This window comes from Eurosta solidaginis, chromosome 5 (genome assembly GCF_040869045.1).
Source record: "Eurosta solidaginis isolate ZX-2024a chromosome 5, ASM4086904v1, whole genome shotgun sequence".
Lineage (NCBI taxonomy): Eukaryota > Metazoa > Arthropoda > Insecta > Diptera > Tephritidae > Eurosta > Eurosta solidaginis.
The window spans coordinates 253985082-254004172 of record NC_090323.1 but is presented as its reverse complement, the minus strand read 5'-3'; the positions used below and the strand labels follow the sequence as shown (position 1 = coordinate 254004172).

General features: G+C 39.8%; 2 protein-coding genes across 3 annotated transcripts in view; one reads left to right on the top strand and one right to left on the bottom strand.

Annotated features, from left to right (window-relative positions):
• The window catches only part of form3 (formin 3), a 192732-nt gene extending 181266 nt beyond the window's left edge, over positions 1 to 11466 (top strand). Inside the window, 1 exon segment of the mRNA XM_067789857.1 lies at positions 2734 to 11466. Coding sequence (XP_067645958.1) covers positions 2734 to 4967 — 2234 coding nt within the window. The 3' untranslated portion in view covers positions 4968 to 11466.
• On the bottom strand, positions 11155 to 19022 carry msl-3 (male-specific lethal 3). 2 transcript variants are annotated; one of them, XM_067789858.1, is made up of 7 exons: positions 18741 to 19022; positions 18374 to 18552; positions 18080 to 18294; positions 17705 to 18005; positions 17050 to 17639; positions 11854 to 11938; positions 11155 to 11786 (listed from the first exon to the last, which is right to left on the bottom strand). In XM_067789858.1, the coding sequence occupies exons 1-7, from the start codon at positions 18861 to 18863 to the stop codon at positions 11534 to 11536; spliced, it is 1746 nt and encodes a 581-aa protein (XP_067645959.1). In that variant the 5' UTR covers positions 18864 to 19022; the 3' UTR covers positions 11155 to 11533. The 2 variants fall into 2 exon arrangements, with proteins under 2 accessions (XP_067645959.1, XP_067645960.1); XM_067789859.1 differs by having other exon boundaries at positions 18803 to 19003.
• Positions 19023 to 19091: the final 69 nt, after the last annotated feature.

Here is a 19091-nt window from a genome sequence, read left to right as displayed (position 1 = left end):
CCCAACAGACATCTGATTGATGAACCAGCACCGCCTAGGGGCTTAAGGAGTCATGTCCGTAAGCATTTTGAGGAAATACGGCACCTGAGAACCCAGCCGTATGAAGTGAAAAAACACAAGCAGGTCCTTGGTGAACTCCATAAACAGGCGTCGGACCTTTATGCCGGAAATTGCCCGGTGAATCCAGTACTTAAAGAAAAAAAGTATCCAAACTCGCGGAAGAGGAACGCATACTCCCCAGGGAAAGGCGTGTCACTATTGCTCAACTTCGTTCTGGATACTGTAACAGGTTAAACTCTTACCTATCCAGAATCAACCCCGACATACAAAATATATGCCCCGCTTGCAATGTGTCCCCACATGACCAACCATCTCTTTAATTGTAATGTGGAACCTTTCCTTATGGTCCACCCCTGTTGAAACTGCAAGTTTCCTTGAACTCCCGTTCGAGGATATTGATGACAATTTGTGATCGGTCGCGGCTTTTAGGTGGGGCGAAGCATTGCTACAACAACAACAACAACAAGCAATGCTACAAGTAGAAGATCTTCCTAACTTCCCAAGGCAGCCGGTTCGATATACGGGAGCGACTCGGAATTTTTTCGATCAAGGGCTGTCATTTCAGTGTAACCCCATTTAATTTGTTTCGTCCCTCCCACAAATTTTCATCCTCCTAGCAGATCCTTGTATCCGGACTGCGCCATATTCTCCTGCTCTGGGAAGGTATCGAACCCAATCCGGGGCCATTACCTGATCCCGGTCCAGAGAAATGGTTTTGCTACGTGTACCGGAAACGAATATTTTTAGGACGGTCACACACTTGCCAGTGTGTCACATGCAGGGGATGTTTACATCGCACGGGTTGCTTTGGGATATATCCTAATATCCGTCGACCCCGGAACTTTTACAAATCTTTTGTGGCACCTCGCTGTTCACACCCAAGGGTGTCCTGTAGTCTGCGTCCTAGCTCCGCTGCTCAGCAGGCCACAACAGGTACTCGCTACAGCACGTCACCAACTCACACGGCTCCTACCCAAAACTACAATATCCGTAGCAGAGTAGATAGCAATGCCGAGCATCTGTCCCTACCCCCGTCTTCTCCCCCTCTTTCCGGCACTAGCACACGAGTAGGTCAGGGACACAGACTCTTAGTCCCTACAAACTTGTGCACCGTTTGCCTGCACAGAATATATATGCTGACGACATCTGCCCAATGCAGTTCCTACCATGAACGGTGCAACTGTCCTAGATGTTATGGTCTCAGCAACGGCAACCCCCCGACGGGTTTCATCGCTCCACGTTGTCAGGCCGCAAACCCAACTGCACCGGCTACTCCGATTCTCACCCAAGGACGTCCAGTCTCAGGGCCCCAACAGCACATGCGACCTAGCTTCCCCCAACCCAGGCGCAGTCACCCATTACTTAACCCCAGAGAGACGACGTCTTCCCCGTTTCACTTCAGAATATTGCAGTTAAACTGTAAAATGGGTTAACTGCGAAGATCACGGAGACAGTCGATTTTGTGAAGCGGCACAACATCCGCATTGCTACGGTCCACGACACAAAACTCACGGCAAGATCTGCTTTGCCCTGGATACAACAAAAAAGATCGCGAGAGCGGAAATGGAGGCGCACTTGCATTTATCTCAACATCGGCCGTAGCAACAGTGTTCTGGAACGTCAAAGCATATCTGTTCGGTCAGGCGATGCAAATGTAGAAATTGTCAACATCTACATCCCTCCTGTCACTTGTTGTCCCAGTCTACACTGCCTTAATATCAGCGCACTACTCACCGGTGAAAATCGCATGATTCTAGGCGATTTCAATGCCCACCACGATCTGTGGCATTCTTATCTACAGGCGGACAGGTGGGTTGAGATGCTGGCCGACCAAAAAGAAAAAACGGCGTTCTGCACGATTAACGTGGACGCCCCCACACGTATAGTTGGAAGCTGTCATAGTTCGCCCGACGTTTCCATCGTAAGCGCAAAACTTGTTAACTGTGTCATTTGGCAGATGGTAGCATTGGCATGCGACCACCTACCCATACTCCTTTCGCTCGAGCGATTCGCCGAATTTATCATAATTGAAAAAAGGAAAGTGGGAAGACTGCAAAACATATACAAAGAATCGCTATGATGCCTTCCCAATACCTGCTGATGTCCATCAAGGGAAGCGTGCTTTCCGCAAAGTCATTGAATCTGCGTCGGCTCATTTTATTCCTGCTGTAAGAATCCCGGAATGACACCCAGGGCATGATTTCACGCAATTTGACTGCATTACAAATAGATCCGCTGGCCATCTAAGGTCTGCTGTTGTATAGATGGGCAGGGCGAACATCACCAGAAATTATTAGTTGGGGCTTTGCCGAAAATATTCGCCCATGGGGGTCCATGAGATATATTTTAATACTCTGGAAAACCCTTTCTTCTGCAGCAGGGGATAACAAGGTGGATTCAACTATTGCCAGTACTAGACGAATATGTTTCGGTCTCGGTGCACTTGTATCTTATTTGAAACTTTATCCTCTTATTCGAAACTGTATCCTCGGAACGCATGAATTCTCTAAATAGCTATAGCTTATGTCACTGTTATATAATATTGGACTTTCGTTCTGTCCAAGGGTGCTTCCCCTGCCGCATGCCAGGGTGACTACCACTTAACTCAACTTAAACATTTTATTTGCTCTGAACCCTTTTTCCTTGTTTTTTTAATTTTAATATCTCTTTCAGATGTCAGTAACGCAAGAGATAAACCACATTGGCGCAAAGGACCACGTAACAATGAACATACAGAAATCGACAAGGAGAAAACGAAAATGAGTCCGCCCTGCATAGATGATCATTTGACAACAGCTGAGGAGCTGCGGGAGTATAGAAGACAGCGTTCACTGGAGAATGCAGAGAAGCATACGCCGTCGCTGAAGTCTATCGACGAAGAAGATCGACGTAGGTCTTATATAAAACAATTGGAAACACGAGACGGAAGTGATTCTTTGCATTTATACATACCCAAAGCAACCACCAAAGACCTGGACAAGAGCGCAGATAATGTCACAAAGGGAAGATTAGAAGTTTTAAAATCGCAAACTTCGCCTACTGGAAGTGCGGCACTAACGATAACAAATAGCGATACCAAAGTCAATGAAGAAAACCCTGAAACTCCGCTTAGTGCATCAAGAAGTAGTCCGCGCACCAGAGAAAACATATTAAACTCCGACAATGAGCACAAAAATCACAATGAGACGTATAGTCGCAAAGACATTGATGCAGACAATATAGAGACGCCGCCAGTAACCAGGCGGATTGTCAGCACACCAAATAAGACATTAGTCACAATAAATTATTTGGAAAAGCACAGTAGTACCCAACATTCCGACCCGCAGAGCAACGTGAACAATGTGAACGATCAAGATATACCAGGCTACTTTGATCGATACTCGGCGACCAGGCGTACGAGACGCTACAAACGTCCAACAGATTACAGCAGTGGCAATGAAGAACTTTTATCTGCCAACAAAGACACAAGCGAACGGAATAATGTCAGACAATCGTCAAGTGCCGGTGATATGGAGAGGCTTAATGGTAAAATACAAGAAAAACCTGCGATCAAAAACGCGATCACACCAACAGAAAAATATGCTGCCTTAGATGAAGCACCAACATCCACGACGAAATCTGCAACAGCTGGACGAACAATAACAAAATTAGAAAAAGTTGGACGTCATATTAGTTCCATCAATCAGGAGGACGTACAAGAAGCTATACGAAATCTCAAATCACCTACAAACACACCAGAACGCATATGGAGTCCGCCACGTGATATAATCAATGCGCACATAACCAATGCAACTTCACAAAGCGCGACAAACAGCACACCCGGCACTGCCGTTATTAAATTTTCTTCACATGAACTCAACGACGAAGGTTTCGAAGAAACACAAAGTCTGGTATCGGATACACCATCGCAGGGTAAGGAGAGCACAAATTCATCATGCAATGGTGTCACCGAACTTGTCACACCACAGGCAAGCAGAGCAACATTAATGACCACTACCAACACGACGCCAAAATCCAGCAACACTTTAACAAAGCACAGCACCACCCGACTAGCAGATCGTTTACAAATTTCCAAGTTACGCAACACGCTCCCACAGAAACCTCAAGCCACATACGCACACCAAATTCCATCACGCCGTCCTACAACAAACCCTACGTCAGTCGACCGCAATCGATCTTTCCGCACATCTACTTTGACGGGGACGGCTACTCCATCCTCTGTATATACTGCTGCTACTAACAATGCAGCGAAACGTTCACATTCCATGCGTCGTCCATTGAGTCATCAGCAAGACACAGTACAAAGTGTCAATTCCTCACCCATACATACAGTTCGTCGCGATGTGGAGCGCAGTAGTTCACGCAATAGTCTGCGTTCATCACGTTCGTCCATTAATAGCGCTGTTTCTACCAATACAGTACGTCGCATGCCAATTGTGGTGAGTAAGTCGCCGTTACAAACGGTCTCTGTTGACTCATCACCCAGCAAACGTCCACTTACAACGCAAAACAATACGCCACCGCACAATCGCCTGAGTGCAGGTACATCCGCAAGCCATTACCGTGCACCCGTTCCAGCTAGTCGAAGCAGCAGTAGTGGGTCCAGCATAGGACAACATATAGTTGTGGTACGCAAAGTAGCTGGAAGTGGTAGCGGGCAGCGATCTGTGCATTTGGGTAGTGCGAGTTTCAAAGAAAATCAAACAAACAGCACACCGACACGACCTAATATTGCACGCAGTGCAGTTCTAGTCAAAGCGACCATGTCACAACAGGCCATTGCCACCACACCGCAAACGACGACGCATCCTCGCGCGAATAGCAGCACGCGAAGTAGTTCGAGCAGCCGCGGTATAAGTAGCTTTATGAGGCCAACTGCGTCAAGTGCTACCAAGAGAACTAAATAGGAGAGATAGGAATGGAGGTATGCTTACTACTGGGTATGTAGTATTTCCGTACATAAGTATGAGTAAATTAGGGACATTCGTATTTTGCAATATGGCTTAGAGATTCTCATTCTAAATAAGGCAACTTTGTGCAGGGTGCTGCACTCCTTTCATTATACATGTAGTTAGACTAACTGAAAGTGGTTTCGAGTTGTATACCAAGGATTTCTGTTGTCTGGTGAATTGTCTAATATCATCGGAAAGAGCAATACAGATACGCTGACTACTTATGACTCAAGTCCCATGATATAAAAAAACAGTTAATCTAAGCTGCATGATCATAATGAAAAAGTGTCGGGCAGATCTTTCTTTGGAAGGTTCTAAATCGTCTTGATGTACAGCTCGGAATCACAGACGCGGTCAGGAAAAGATATGATGACAGAAGATTTATGGTCCCGCCAGGGCTGCAAACGACGTGTATCGAAGAAAGTTTGAGATGAGCTGTACGAACTTTGCGCATATATGAGCATAGTGCAGCGAATAAGAGAATGTACTAGTACAATGCCGTACCCCGACGCAAATCCAAGAATGAATATAAAAGGATGTGTCAATGAAAGCACGGTTGTTCAAAAAGCGAATGAACGATTAAGTTGTTCTAAATAATCGACAGAGTTTAAAGTTAGGTAGGTTATTCCACTTCTAAATTATTTTACGAAAAGACCACGTACCATACTTAAATTAGCGTTAACTTTACATTTCCTGCCACCAGTAATGTACTTTTTTTTCAAACCGACCTCAATCTCTATAGATGTTAATGCGTGGGATCGCCACGAATTGTTATTGAACACCATCCGCGCTTTTACAGATTTTGCAGTCCAAACTGGGCACTTAAAGTGCGTTTAGTTATAAATAGGGGTCTTTAAGCAAACGCAATTTCTTATTAATTTAAAACGAAATATGACCACCCCGAATGTACATTAACAGGTACGAAAAATCTATATAAAAAGAAAATGCAAGAATATACACCTGGAAATCTTTCATATCTTAAAATTGAAAAGTATGCAAAAATAATAAAATATTACATACAATGGGTATGGGTGCATTTACAAGGGGCGGTTGATAAGTTCGCCAATTTGATTTTCTTTAAATAAAAAATAATAATAAATAAATACATACAATATATATACATATATGTATGTATATAGGACGTGAACTTATCAAAATATTTATAGAAAATGTTGTCTGTATTTTAGGGCTGTTCTTATAAATCAAATAAACGAATTTTACCAGTCTCACGTCTACGTCTTCAAACGGTTAAGGGTTCTTGAACAGGAGTCAAAATTTATTTGTATGTGTTAACATCTACTCTCGTATTAACGATTTTTGAGGTTAGAAAAAACATTAATTTTTTAGTCACCATCTTCATTTTTACCCCTGTGCCATGCCCCTTAAACGTCTCGAATAATATAGGATTTTTCAGCTTGGTGTTATTTTTTGAAAGACTAAGATTGGAAAAAGTCGTTTATTTGATTTAAAAGAACAACCCTAATGTGTTTATAAATATATATTTAATATGAGTACGTTGTTACAGTTGCTGCAAAGCATGAAAAATTAGCATATAAGACACAATACGTATGTGAATACATTAGGGTGGAAAGAAAAAACGGTTATTTTTTTATTCGAGATTGAAGTTTGTAGCTCATAAATACTTTACATTACCAATAACCAAAACCAAAAACCAAAAAAAGACAACAAGTTTTACATAAAAAAGAAAGGCTTATAAAGAACTGAATAAGAATTAATGGGAGTAAAAAATAGTCCCCCTGTTTTATTCTAGACAATTTTCAAATTGAACATCGCTTCTGTTTTTTTAAAAAAAAGTTTTTTTCATTTCACTACACCCTAATGTACATACGTATTTATACAAAAAAAATATGTAAATGATAACTATACCGTCGTTGTATTTTTCCTACAAGACTTTAGATAACACTTAAAATTATATATTTGGCATATACATATATACATATGTATGTTAACGTCCATTAAAACGAAATCGAAAAAAGAATTTCTGCTGGCAATTCTCAAAATATTAAAAGTCAATTTTAGAAAAAGATCTGGTCATCGACTTTTTAAATTTTCATTTATATTTGTAGTCCAATCTTAAGTTATGACTTCCGCGAATTTTTTATGTTCGCTTGTCAAACATAGTCACCCGAGATTGCCCAAAATCGTATTTTTTGTGTTCTTTTCAAACTTTTAGCTTTAGTTAATTGATACAAATATGTAATGGAAAATTTAAAACGGCGACCAGAAAAAAATACGTTTTTAGAAACTAACACCTCTATTGCGAGTGTCAGCCGAAAGAGAACCGATTATTTGTCGACCCCATCGTTTCCTTTTAATTTTTTTACTGTGGAAATTAATCGCCAAATTTTTAGACCATTATAGTTATTTTATAAGATACAGATTTTATATAATTTTTAGCTTTTCGATGTATATAGATTAATTTGTATCCATTATTAAGACGATCCACACTTGCAATAGGGGGATGGATTTCAAAATTTTGCGTGTACGAAAAACTTTTAAGTATTTTCTCGATGCGGTCTAATATTTACATACATACATAAATATGTAAATACATATGTATATTTTTATATGCCCTACTCTTAAGCCGTCCGCGTATATCGAATTTGTAAAGCACAACTTTGAAACTAAACCCGAGCACAGTGCAACTTTTAAATATATTTTCTTCTTTGAATTGAATATGTGGTAAAAGGAGTTTCGAAAAGAATAAAATAAAATATTTTTTTATTTGAAAATAGAATTTTAAAAAGCTCTTTTATTTCCTTTTTGTATATTTTTTTTTTTATTTTTTTTTTTTAATTAATTGTTATTTATATTTTTTCCAGCGCTTTTATACATTTCTTTTATTTCCTTTTGTTAGATCTCAATTAAGATTGTTTTCAAAGTCAAACCAAACCAACCATCTGCTATTTCGGACGAAGCCGAACCGAGTACTTTCCGTGTACCCAAATAACAAATAATTATCGAATTTCGAAGTTTTAAGAGGGTGTTACGGATACGGGCAGTCATTTGCTAAATGTGAGTCCGTCAGGCTGAGCGAGCACCTTAAGCTACTGTTAAATTAATTTTAAAGGTTTATGTAAAGATTTTTATTTTTAACTTAAAATAAAATAAATTTGCTTTTTTTTATTATTTTGCTTTCATGTAACTTGTACACATTTTTTTTTTTTTTATTAAATTTTTTTATTTTTACTTTTACAGTCGGGCCTTGATTATCTGTGATGGTCGGGACCAGAAGCATTACGGATAATCGATTTTCACGGTTAATGGAATAACAATTTTGATTATAGTTTTTTTAATATTTTTATTATTTAACAAGTGAACATTGGTGTACATACATATTTACATTAAAAAAATTAATTCAACAAAATTATGTACATTTTATATTAAATAAAATGTATGTATACATGAAGTTTTCTACTGAAAACATGAGGCAAAAAAATGACTTCAAGCAAAAAAAGAATACAATTTCTTAAAAAAAAGTCATGCAATGTTGTTTGTCTAATATTTTTCAATTTATAAGTTTCTTTTATAAGTTTTTCTTGTATGCGATAAACTTGAATTTAACCTTCTCTGTAATTCCGGGACAACCAGGGATATCCAGGAAATTCAGCAATGTGCTTGATGCCCCTATCGCTTCTTTTAAAGTGGTTTCTGAAACAATTACATCGTCTTCATCAGTGTATTCCAATCCATTGTCTCGCTCAGGTTCATCCGAGTTACTGTTTGACATGCTTATAATTTCTTCATCTGACAAAACAGCAAATTGGGAGGCATTTTCATTACATTTCAGCCATGTCTCTATATCCTCTGTGGTAAAGTCATCCGTAATATTGATCATTTGTGCCACATTCACGTGCGTATTCGATATGTCCATACCTATAACAAAAATCGATGATTAATTAAAATTAAAAAATGAATTTTTGCATGAAAATATTTTATAAAATTATAAAAATATGCCTACGCACCTTCTTTATCTGGGCATAACAAATTATTCCAAGCGTTCTTCAAAACTTCAGAAGTAACAGCGTCTCAAGCATTATCAATGGACCACAGGGCTTTCTTTATATTAAATTCTTTTTTAAAATCTTTATTATTTGACGAGACTAGTTTTTGCACTATAGTTTTACGATAATGGCATTTAAGACTCCATATTACACCCTGATCCATCGGTTGGATCAAGGACGTACAATTCGGCGACAAATATTTTACAATAACGTTTTTAGCCTTAAAATCGTGAACGTCTGGATGTGCCGGGCAGTTGTCCAATAACAGAAGGATTTTGCTATCATCCGTAAGACCGATTTTCTTAAGATGCTCTTTTACCTCTGGCACAAAGTTTTTGGTAAACCATTCTAAAAATATTGTTTGCGTTACCCATGCTTTTGAATTGGCCTTATAAATTACGGGAAGGTCGTATACATTTGTTAGAGCTCTTGGACGAGCACTTTTACCAATAACTAAAGCTTTGCACTTGTGTGTACCAGCAGCATTAGCGTAAACTGAAGTGGTTTCTTTTGGCACCTTATGTCCATCTATGAATCTTTCATTATGACAAACCAAACTGCTCTCGGGAAAACACTTCCAAAAAAGGCCTGTCTCGTCCGCATTATAAATTTGCTCACTGGTAAAATTTTCCGTTGATATCAATTCATTTAATTGTTCTACAAACATTGTGGCACTTACATAGTCTGCTGAAGATTTTTCTCCTTCAGCATGAAGTCTTTTTATTCCATGCCTATTCTTAAAATTTTGCAACCACCCGTTGGAGTATTCACACTCAGAATCAATGTTTAGTTTTGTGTGGTATATTTTAGCCTTATTATATATTTCTAGCCTTCTTATCATCAGTCCTGTAATTGGAGTGCCTTTAAAACGCTCTTGTCTGAACCATTCGTAAAGTGCCAAATCTACTTTTGGTTTTTCAGCTGTCTTTAAAGTTTTTCGGTTACGAAATCCAACCACCGAATCACTCTCTGCACAAAACTTTAAAAGCTTGTCTTTGCTTTTTAAAATGTTATAAACGGTCTGCATCCCAACTTCGTATTTTTGAGCTATCATTTTAACACTCACATTATTTTTCAAATGCTCGTTAATTATTTTTACTTTATCTTCAATATTTAAAACGTTTCTTTTTCTTTTTACCACTGGTAACGGTGACATACTAAATATATTTAGATCTAACCACCCGCACTTCTCAAATTTCAGAATTAAACTACAATAATAACTTGTAAATGCTTCTAGCTCATCGTCAAACAAGGGAATTCCACGTTTTCATGTTTATTATACATACATATGTACATATTCACCAACAGTGACGTGCTATTAACACAAACACAATTTTAGACGGATAATAGAGGTAATCACGGTTAATCGAAGCAAACAATTTGAAAACACTGCAAAGAAAAAACAATAGCCTGATCTTTGGCCTTCACGGTTAATCGGGGTTACCGGTTAACCGGATCACGGATAATGGAAGCCCGACTGTAATTATTATTTTAGTTTCTTTCTTAAATTTTTGAATTACTTTTTATTTACTTTGCTTAAGTATTTCTTAGTAATTTTTTATATTATTGTTTATTTTTTTTTTCATCACTTTTATCTTTTGTTTACTTTTGTTTTAGAACAACTTTTGTAATTTGAAGTTTTTCAAATTGTTTTATTTTTATATATTTTTTTGTATTCCTTTTTTATTTTTAAATTATTATATTTTTTATGATTTTTTAAATATTTTTCAATTTTTGTTTTTTATTTTAATGATTTTTTGTTTAATTTATATGTATGTAGTATATATTTTTTAATCTAAACTCACACACATATCTCAAAATATCTTTATACATACTACAAAAACAATAACAAAACAGCATGAAAACAAAAAAAGTTTTCACCAAAAAAGTCGCAAGCGTTCGTCGAATAAATTTCTTTCTATTATGAAAGGCTTATTAAAACAAAAATAAAATACGTTTGCTAAGTTATTAATATAAGCTGAATAATAAATATATTAACGAAACCAAGCCATTTTACTTACTAATATTTAAGCTCTTATTAGCCATTAGCTCAATTGCAATCTTCGTATTGTAATATAAACAAAAAACAAAGCAACAAAAACCATTTCGTGTTTATATTAATTTTTTAAGCAATATTTCACAAATGCTTTTTCTTCACAAATAGCAACAAGACTGTAGTTATGTACATACATACATACATATGCAACGATATGTGTATGCAAGTGTGTGCAAAAGTCTGGTGGTAAGTGAAAATGAGATAAAAAATAAAATAAAAATAAAAAACAATAACACACATGTCTTTAAACGTGAATTAAATGTAAAAGCTTTAAAATTAAAAATTTAAATTATATTTCATTGTTAAGATACAAAATTTTGTAAAAATAAATTTATAAAAACAATAAAACTTGTTTCTTAATTTACATACATCATTTTTTGTGTATATTATTATTTAGTTTTAGTTTAATTACAAATATGCTTTTGTATGGTGATTTTCAATTACGTTGCTATTACTGCAGCTGCTGTTGTTGCAGTAGTAGCTGTTGTTGTTGCTGCTGTGGGCGTTGTCGCCGTTGAAATTGTTTCTATTGTGTCAGCTGCTTGTGTGGATGCATTTGATTCAAGCGTACTTTTTACGCTCTCCGTGCACATATTCGGTTTAACATTTTCGCTAGAACTTGCACGTTTGCGCGTTGTGTTCGAGCGCGCATAATTATCCTCATTAAACCATTCTTTGCGGGCTTCAAGATAACTACAGGGCGGGAGAAATGCTGTATGTTGAAAATGTTTAATTTGTTTTAAATTAAGTATCAACTCACTTTACGAATGTATCCAAATGTTGTAGTAAAACTTTCAATTTATCATCGCTCATTGATGAGGCGTTTAAAAATTCAGGCAATTTCACTATAAAGCAAAGAAAAACTTATAATTCAAGATATGGGTTTGGAATATTCATTTTAACATGTTTCCAAATTAAAAGTATATAAATAATAACTGACAGCGGGTATGGCGTTGCTTTGTCCAAACTGTAGTTCTCTGCTATGCTGACAAGGTTTCGCAAATGACTTTGAGTAACACTATCATCCCAGTAAGGAATGGGAAGAACCTCTTCGACGCTTCCCAAGGCCGTCGGTTCTATGTACCGGAGCGACTCGGGATTTTTCCCGACCAAGGACTGCAATTTCAGTGTAACCCCATTTAATTTGTTGCGTCCTTCCCACAAATTTTCATCCTCCCAGCAGCTCCTTGCAGCGGGACTGCTCCATATTCTCTTGCTCCGGGAAGGTATCGAACCCAATCCGGGTCCGTCTCCTGACCCCGGTCCTGAGAATTGGGTTTGCTGCGTCTGCCGGAAAAGAATCTTTTTAGTGCGGTCAAACTCGTCAGTGTGTCTCGTATAAGGGATAGTTGCATCCGACAGGTTGTTCTGGGCCAGACCCCAAAACCAGACGTCCACGTAACTTCTATAAATCTTTTGTGGCTCCTTGTTGTTCACGTCCTAGGACGTCCCGTAGTCTGCGCCTTAGCGCCCTCCCCCTCTGCTACCTTCCAGCAGCCCCGCTGCTCAGCAAGCCACAACAAGTACCCGCTGTTGCTCGCGCCCCACGGCGCCACCAACTCACACGGCTGCTCCCACTCATACCTACAATCTCCGTAGTAGAGTCGGGAGCAATGCCGAGCATCAGCCCCTGCCCCCGTCTTCTTCCCCCCTCTTTTCCGGCAGCAATTGTGTAGGTCAGGGAACAAGACTCTTAGTCCCTACCTCCCTTTGAACCGTTTGCCAGCACAGAATATATACGTTTGCGACATCCGCCCAATGCAGCTCCTGCCATGGACGGTGCCACTTTCCTAGATGTTCTGGTCTCCGCGACGGCAACCACCAGACGGGTTTCATTGCTCCATGTTGCCAGGCCGCATACCCAAATACACCGGGTACCCCAATGCCTACCCAAGGACGTCTAGTCGTAGGGCCTCAACAGCAATTACTCCCAGAGTGACGACGTCTCCCCCTATGCACTTCAGAATTCTGCAGTTAAACTGTAATGGATTAACTGGAAAGATCGCGCAGATAGTCGACTTCATGAAGCGGCACAACATCCGCATTGCTGCGATTCAAGAGACTAAACTCACAGCAAGATCTGCATTGCAGACCTGTTCTGGGTATAATGTCAACAGAAAAGATCGCGAGAGCGGAAATGGAGGCGGACTCGCGTTTATCATACACCACACTGTGCAATATCATATATTTGATCCCGACATCGACCGCAGGGACAGTGTCTTAGAACGTCAAGGATTATCTGTCCGGTCGGGCGATGCAAATCTAGAAATCATCAACAACTACATCCCTCCTGTCACCTGTTGCCCCAGTGGATACCGCCCTGATATCAGCGGCGTACTCACTGGAAACAATCGCATTATCTTAGGCGATTTCAATGCCCATCACGATCTATGGCATTCAAACTTGCGGGTGGACAGTAGGGGTGAGATGTTAGCGGATCAAATAGAAGAAACGACGTTCTGCACTATAAACGGAGACGCCCCCACACGTATGGTAGGAAGCTGTCACAGTTCGCCGGATATTTCAATCGTGAGCGCAGAACTCGTAAACTGCGTCAACTGGCAGCCGATAGTAACATTGGCATCCGACCACCTACCTATACTTATTTCGCTCGAGCGTCTCGCCGACTTCATCGTCGCAGAAAAACGCACTTTCATTAACTTTAAAAAAGGAAAGTGGGACGAATACAAATCCTTTACAGACAACCGCTTTGCTGCCCTCCCTATCCCAACTGATGCCCGCCAAGGGGAGCGTGCTTTCCGCAAGGTCATTGAATCCGCCTCGGCTCGTTTCATTCCCGCCGGTAGAATTCCCGAAATTCGGCCTCACTTCCCGGCAGAGGCCGCAAGTTTAGCGAGAGAACGTGACCTTATAAGACAGCTCGATCCCGGCGACCCCCAAATAAGGGATGTAAACCAACGCATCAGATTGCTTGTGGATGAACACAAGCGGGCGAAATGGGAGGAGCACCTAAGCGGTTGTAACCTCTCTGCCGGTGTAGGTAAACTTTGGTCCACTATAAAGTCCCTATCGAATCCGTCTAGGCACAATGACAAAGTTTCCATCGCCTTTAGCGACAAAGTGCTGTCGGATGCGAAAAAATGCTCGCCAGTAGCCAAGACGCTTGAAGCCATTTTGCTCCCCTACTTCAAAGCAAATTTGCAGCTAGCCTGTCATCAGCATGGCTTTAGAAAACTCCATAGCACCACCACCGCGCTAAATGCCATTAGCACCCAGATAAATTGTGGTTTTTTTTTTTTTTATTTAAATCAGAAGCCCCACCATAGAACAGTACTCGTAGCGCTAGACCTATCAAAAGCTTTTGATACGGTCAACCATGGCACGTTACTGCAAGACTTGGAAGGGTCTACCCTTCCCCCATGTCTTAAAAGCTGGACCGCAAATTATCCGGGTGGTCGGCAGGCATCGCTGCAATTCAGAAACGAAATATCAAATCCAAGAAGAATTAAACATGGGGTGCCACAGGGTGGTGTCCTATCCCCACTTTTGTTTAATTTTTACATATCAAAACTACCTTCGCCACCAGAAGGAGTTACTATCGTTTCTTACGCCGATGACTGCACAATAATGGCCACAGGCCCGGGCCTAAAGATCGATGAGCTTTGCAACAGAATAAACGGCTTCCTCTCTGATCTCTCCAGTTTTTTCGCCTCGCGAAACCTGGCATTATCACCGACTAAATCATCCGCGACCTTATTTACAACTTGGACGTCCCAAATGTCGACCATTTTGAACATCCACGTCGATGGCACTACGCTATCGACTGTCCTACACACCAAAATCTTGGGTGTGACGTTTGATCAGGATCTACATTTTGGTGAGCACGCAGCCGCAATTGCTCGGAAAATTCAGAAATTCATTCAAATAAAATCTTCAAATCCCTTGCTGGCAGTACTTGGGGAAAAGACAAAGTAACGCTTAATACCACATACAAAGCAATTGGCCAGACGTTTGCGTGCTACGCGTCCCCTATATGGTCGCCAAGCCTAAAAACCACCCACTGGAAGAAGCTACAGGCCTGCCAAAATACTGCGCTCAGAACCGCACTGGCTGTCTTCTTATGTCCCCAGAACACCATCTACATAATGAGGCGAGAATACTCCCCATCAGGGAGAGAAATGAGATGCAACCAAACAGTTCTTGTTGAATACCCAGAAACCTGGGCTTCCCAACAGACATCTGATTGATGAGCCATCTCCGTAAGCATTTTGAAGAAATACGGCACCTGAGAACTCAGCCGTATGAAGTGAAAAAACACAAGCAGGTCCTTGGTGAACTCTATAAACAGGCGTCGGACCTTTATGCCGGGAATTGCCCGGTGAATCCAGTAATTAACGAAAATTATCCAAAACTTGCGGAAGAGGAACGCATACTCCCCAGGGAAACGCGTGTCACTCTTGCTCAACTTTGTTCTGGATACTGTAACAGGTTAAACTCTTACCTATCCAGAATCAACCCCGACATACAAAATGTATGCCCCGCTTGCAATGTGTCCCCACATGACACCAACCATCTCTTCAATTGTAATGTGGAACCAACGCCTCTAACACCCCTTTCCTTATGGTCCGCCCCTGTTGAAACGGCAAGTTTCCTTGGACTCCCGTTAGAGGATATTGATGACAATTTGTGATCGGTCGCGGCTATTAGATGGGGCGAGGATTGCTACAACAACAACAACAACATGAGCCAGCACCGCCTAGGGCTTAAGGAGTCATCTCCGTAAGCATTTTGAGGAAATACGGCACCTGAGAACTCAGCCGTATGAAGCAAAAAAACACAAGCAGGTCCTTGCTGAACTCCACAAACAGTCGTCGGACCTTTATGCCGGGAATTGCCCGGTGAATCTAGTACTCAGGGAACAGTACCCAAAACTTGCGGAAGAGGAACGCATACTCCCCAGGGTAACGCGAGTCACTCTGGCTCAACTTTGTTCTGGATACTGTAACAGGTTAAACTTTTACATATCCAGAATCAACCCCGAAATACAAAATGTATGCCCCGCTTGCAATATGTCCCGACATGACACCAACCATCTCTTAAATTGTAATTTGGAACCAACGCCTTTAACACCCCTTTCATTATGGTCCACCCCTGTCGAAAAAGCAAGTTTCCTTGGACTGCCGTTAGAGGATATTGATGACAATTTGTGATCGGTCGCAGCTATTAGGTGGGGCGAAACTTTGCTACAACAACTACAACAAAGAACCTCTTCGAGCTATTCGAAACCAAAAGGGGCTTCAGACAGGGCGGCTCAATATCGTACGATTTCTTTAACCTGGTGCTGGAGAAGATAATTTTTGTAGAAGATTGAAACAGCAATGGTGCAGTCCAGTGCAGCCTTTACAAAACAATGCCGAAAATAGTCCCGAAAAAAAATACTGAAATTATAAAAGAAGTCGAAAATTATAACAGAATAATCTCGAAATGTTAGCGATCAACTAAATGAATCTAAATCTGTTGAGGGGATTAGGAAGAAGGTTCGACGTGGTCACATCAAACCGTTCCGACATCAGTACGGCTACTTTCAGAAGGGTTCTGAAAAGAGCAACAAGAAACGTACATTTTATTCACGTCAGCTGGTACATAAAGCGAGGTATGTTGAACTTGGCAGTTGTGCGGATACTATAAAATCAACCAAGAAGCTTCAATGAATTCAATTCCAGGATATCAAGACCTGGATCCTCATCCGGTAAAGAGCTGCCATGTTGGCGACAGTCTCCGAAAAATTTTTGGCGCTTAACTCGCTAAAAACACTTCATTCGGGCCGATGCCGATGATATCTCTGGAATCTTTTTCTTGTAACCCTTTTGTTCCTCTATGTTCGAAAATCGCGGTTTGGTTAGTAATGTTTGTGGGATACTCATTCCGTACGGCCCGGTTATGCCACATCCACACCCATCATTTTCGTATTTTATGTTCAAATAAATATGCTTACCAATCAATCTAGCCAAATGTGGAGCGCCAAATATCATTGATGGCGCTGGTGGCGCATTTGTTGGCAACAAATGCCAAGATAAAACACTTTGTAAAAATTCTTTAGTTTGCGGTGGAATATTTAACGCTATTGGTTGTAACGATTTTAAACCATGAATACCAGATGGCCCACCACTACCACCAACAGCAGAGTGTAAAGGCGTTGATGCACCAGAACTGGTACTTGCAATACTAGATAGGCAATTCTCTAAACAACTTTCCAAAGTCATTTCACAATCATCGCTACGATGCAGACGTGATTTACGTTTTTGTGGCTCTTCATTAATTACAGGCGTACTCGAAACAGGTTCTGTTGAAGGAATTTCATTAAAATTTTCAACACCGGCGCCGCTGGTATCAATCTCATTTTTGGTGGGATTAAGAAAGTCGGGTGTCAGACCAGGTATTTCTACATAAGTGAAGTTTTTAAGACTATCCTCAGATAAATATGACAAGGCATATTCTTTTTCCTCTTTATATAGCAAATAATCAGCTATAGTAAAATCGAAATAAATTCGTAAGCCATCCGCGACTTCTTTAAGTAAGCTAACACTGTAGAAAGAAAATTAATAGTATTTGAACTTTTAACAAAATTAAGAACAAGGTGATTGACTTACGTTGCTACAAGTTTATCAAATTCATGTTCTTTTTTATTAGTACGCTGCTGTGTTGTGCGGCGCCGCGTACTTTCTACTTGTGTTGCAGAGAATACTAATTTTATAACGCTATGTTTTACAAAATTTTCTAATATAGCTACTACGGGTATACGTGCTGGCAGTGCATGTTGTTTGCAATACTTAACAATCATATCATGGTCATATTCTAGATATTGGCGCAATCGTTCACTTATGCGTAGTAAAACACGTTCTTCTTCTGGAAAACTTTCCACTGAACTGCAACATGATTCGCTCTCACATTCTAAAGGTGAATTTTAGTTATACATCGAAACTATGCTAAGTTATGCTTAAAATGTTTATAAATCTAATACGAACCGTCCTTCATTGAACAATCTTCTTGTCTTTCAAGTGTGCTACTTGAGCTAAAATTATCTTCTGATGAACCGCGTGCACGAAAGTGGGGCGATGGTTGTAGATCGGCGTTTGTTGTATTACCCCCTGCAGCTGTTGTACCATCGTCGCTAGGCACTAATGATTTAATTTGCTTTTTCTTATTAATGCTACGCTCTTTCCGATATAAAAATGCATTACTAAATAAAAGAATAAATTAAAACTTATTTTATTAATACTATGATAAATTTTTCTCATATACACACAAACGCAACTTACATCTGCAATTGTGCCTTTTCAGCCAAATCCCTTTGCAGTTGTCGGTTTTCTTCTGTATCCTTTAGAACAAAATCTGCATTTACTTTCCGATCCCACGAACTACTCCACCCTTGGAAATGTATTTTATATTGTGTAAGTTTTCGACCACGCTTGTCTTTCGTATCATATGTACCTAAAATCTATTACGCAATTTTTTCATTAATGAAAACGAAAACTTTTTAGTACATACACTAGCTTTGAAAATATATAAAATAGTGAAAAACACAAAACAATTAAAAGCAACACTTTTGTATGCATATAGATATATATATATCTAGGTATAGACGTGTATATATGTATACTGCACAACTGCAAAATGTTTGCGCACCTTTGAGTCGTATAACACTTTCGCCTTTGTTGGATCTGGCTCGTAGCAGAGTACCTTCTCACCTTTTTCAAAGTATCGTGTATTCGCATTGCTGCGATGAGAATGTCGACTTCTTTTCGCCATTATTTGCAAATTAATAATTTATATCATGCTTTTTTTAGAATTTATGCACTTAAAATTTATAATTTGCACGAAATAAATACTTGCTCAAACTGCGACGCAAAAGATAAATTTGTACCGTGCATAATTTTGGAATGTCAAAAAAACATCTGTATCAAAATCAGAGCTGTTATCAAGCGAACCGTTTTCTGTTATAAATAACTTATATGTAGGCTACACTTACTATTAGAA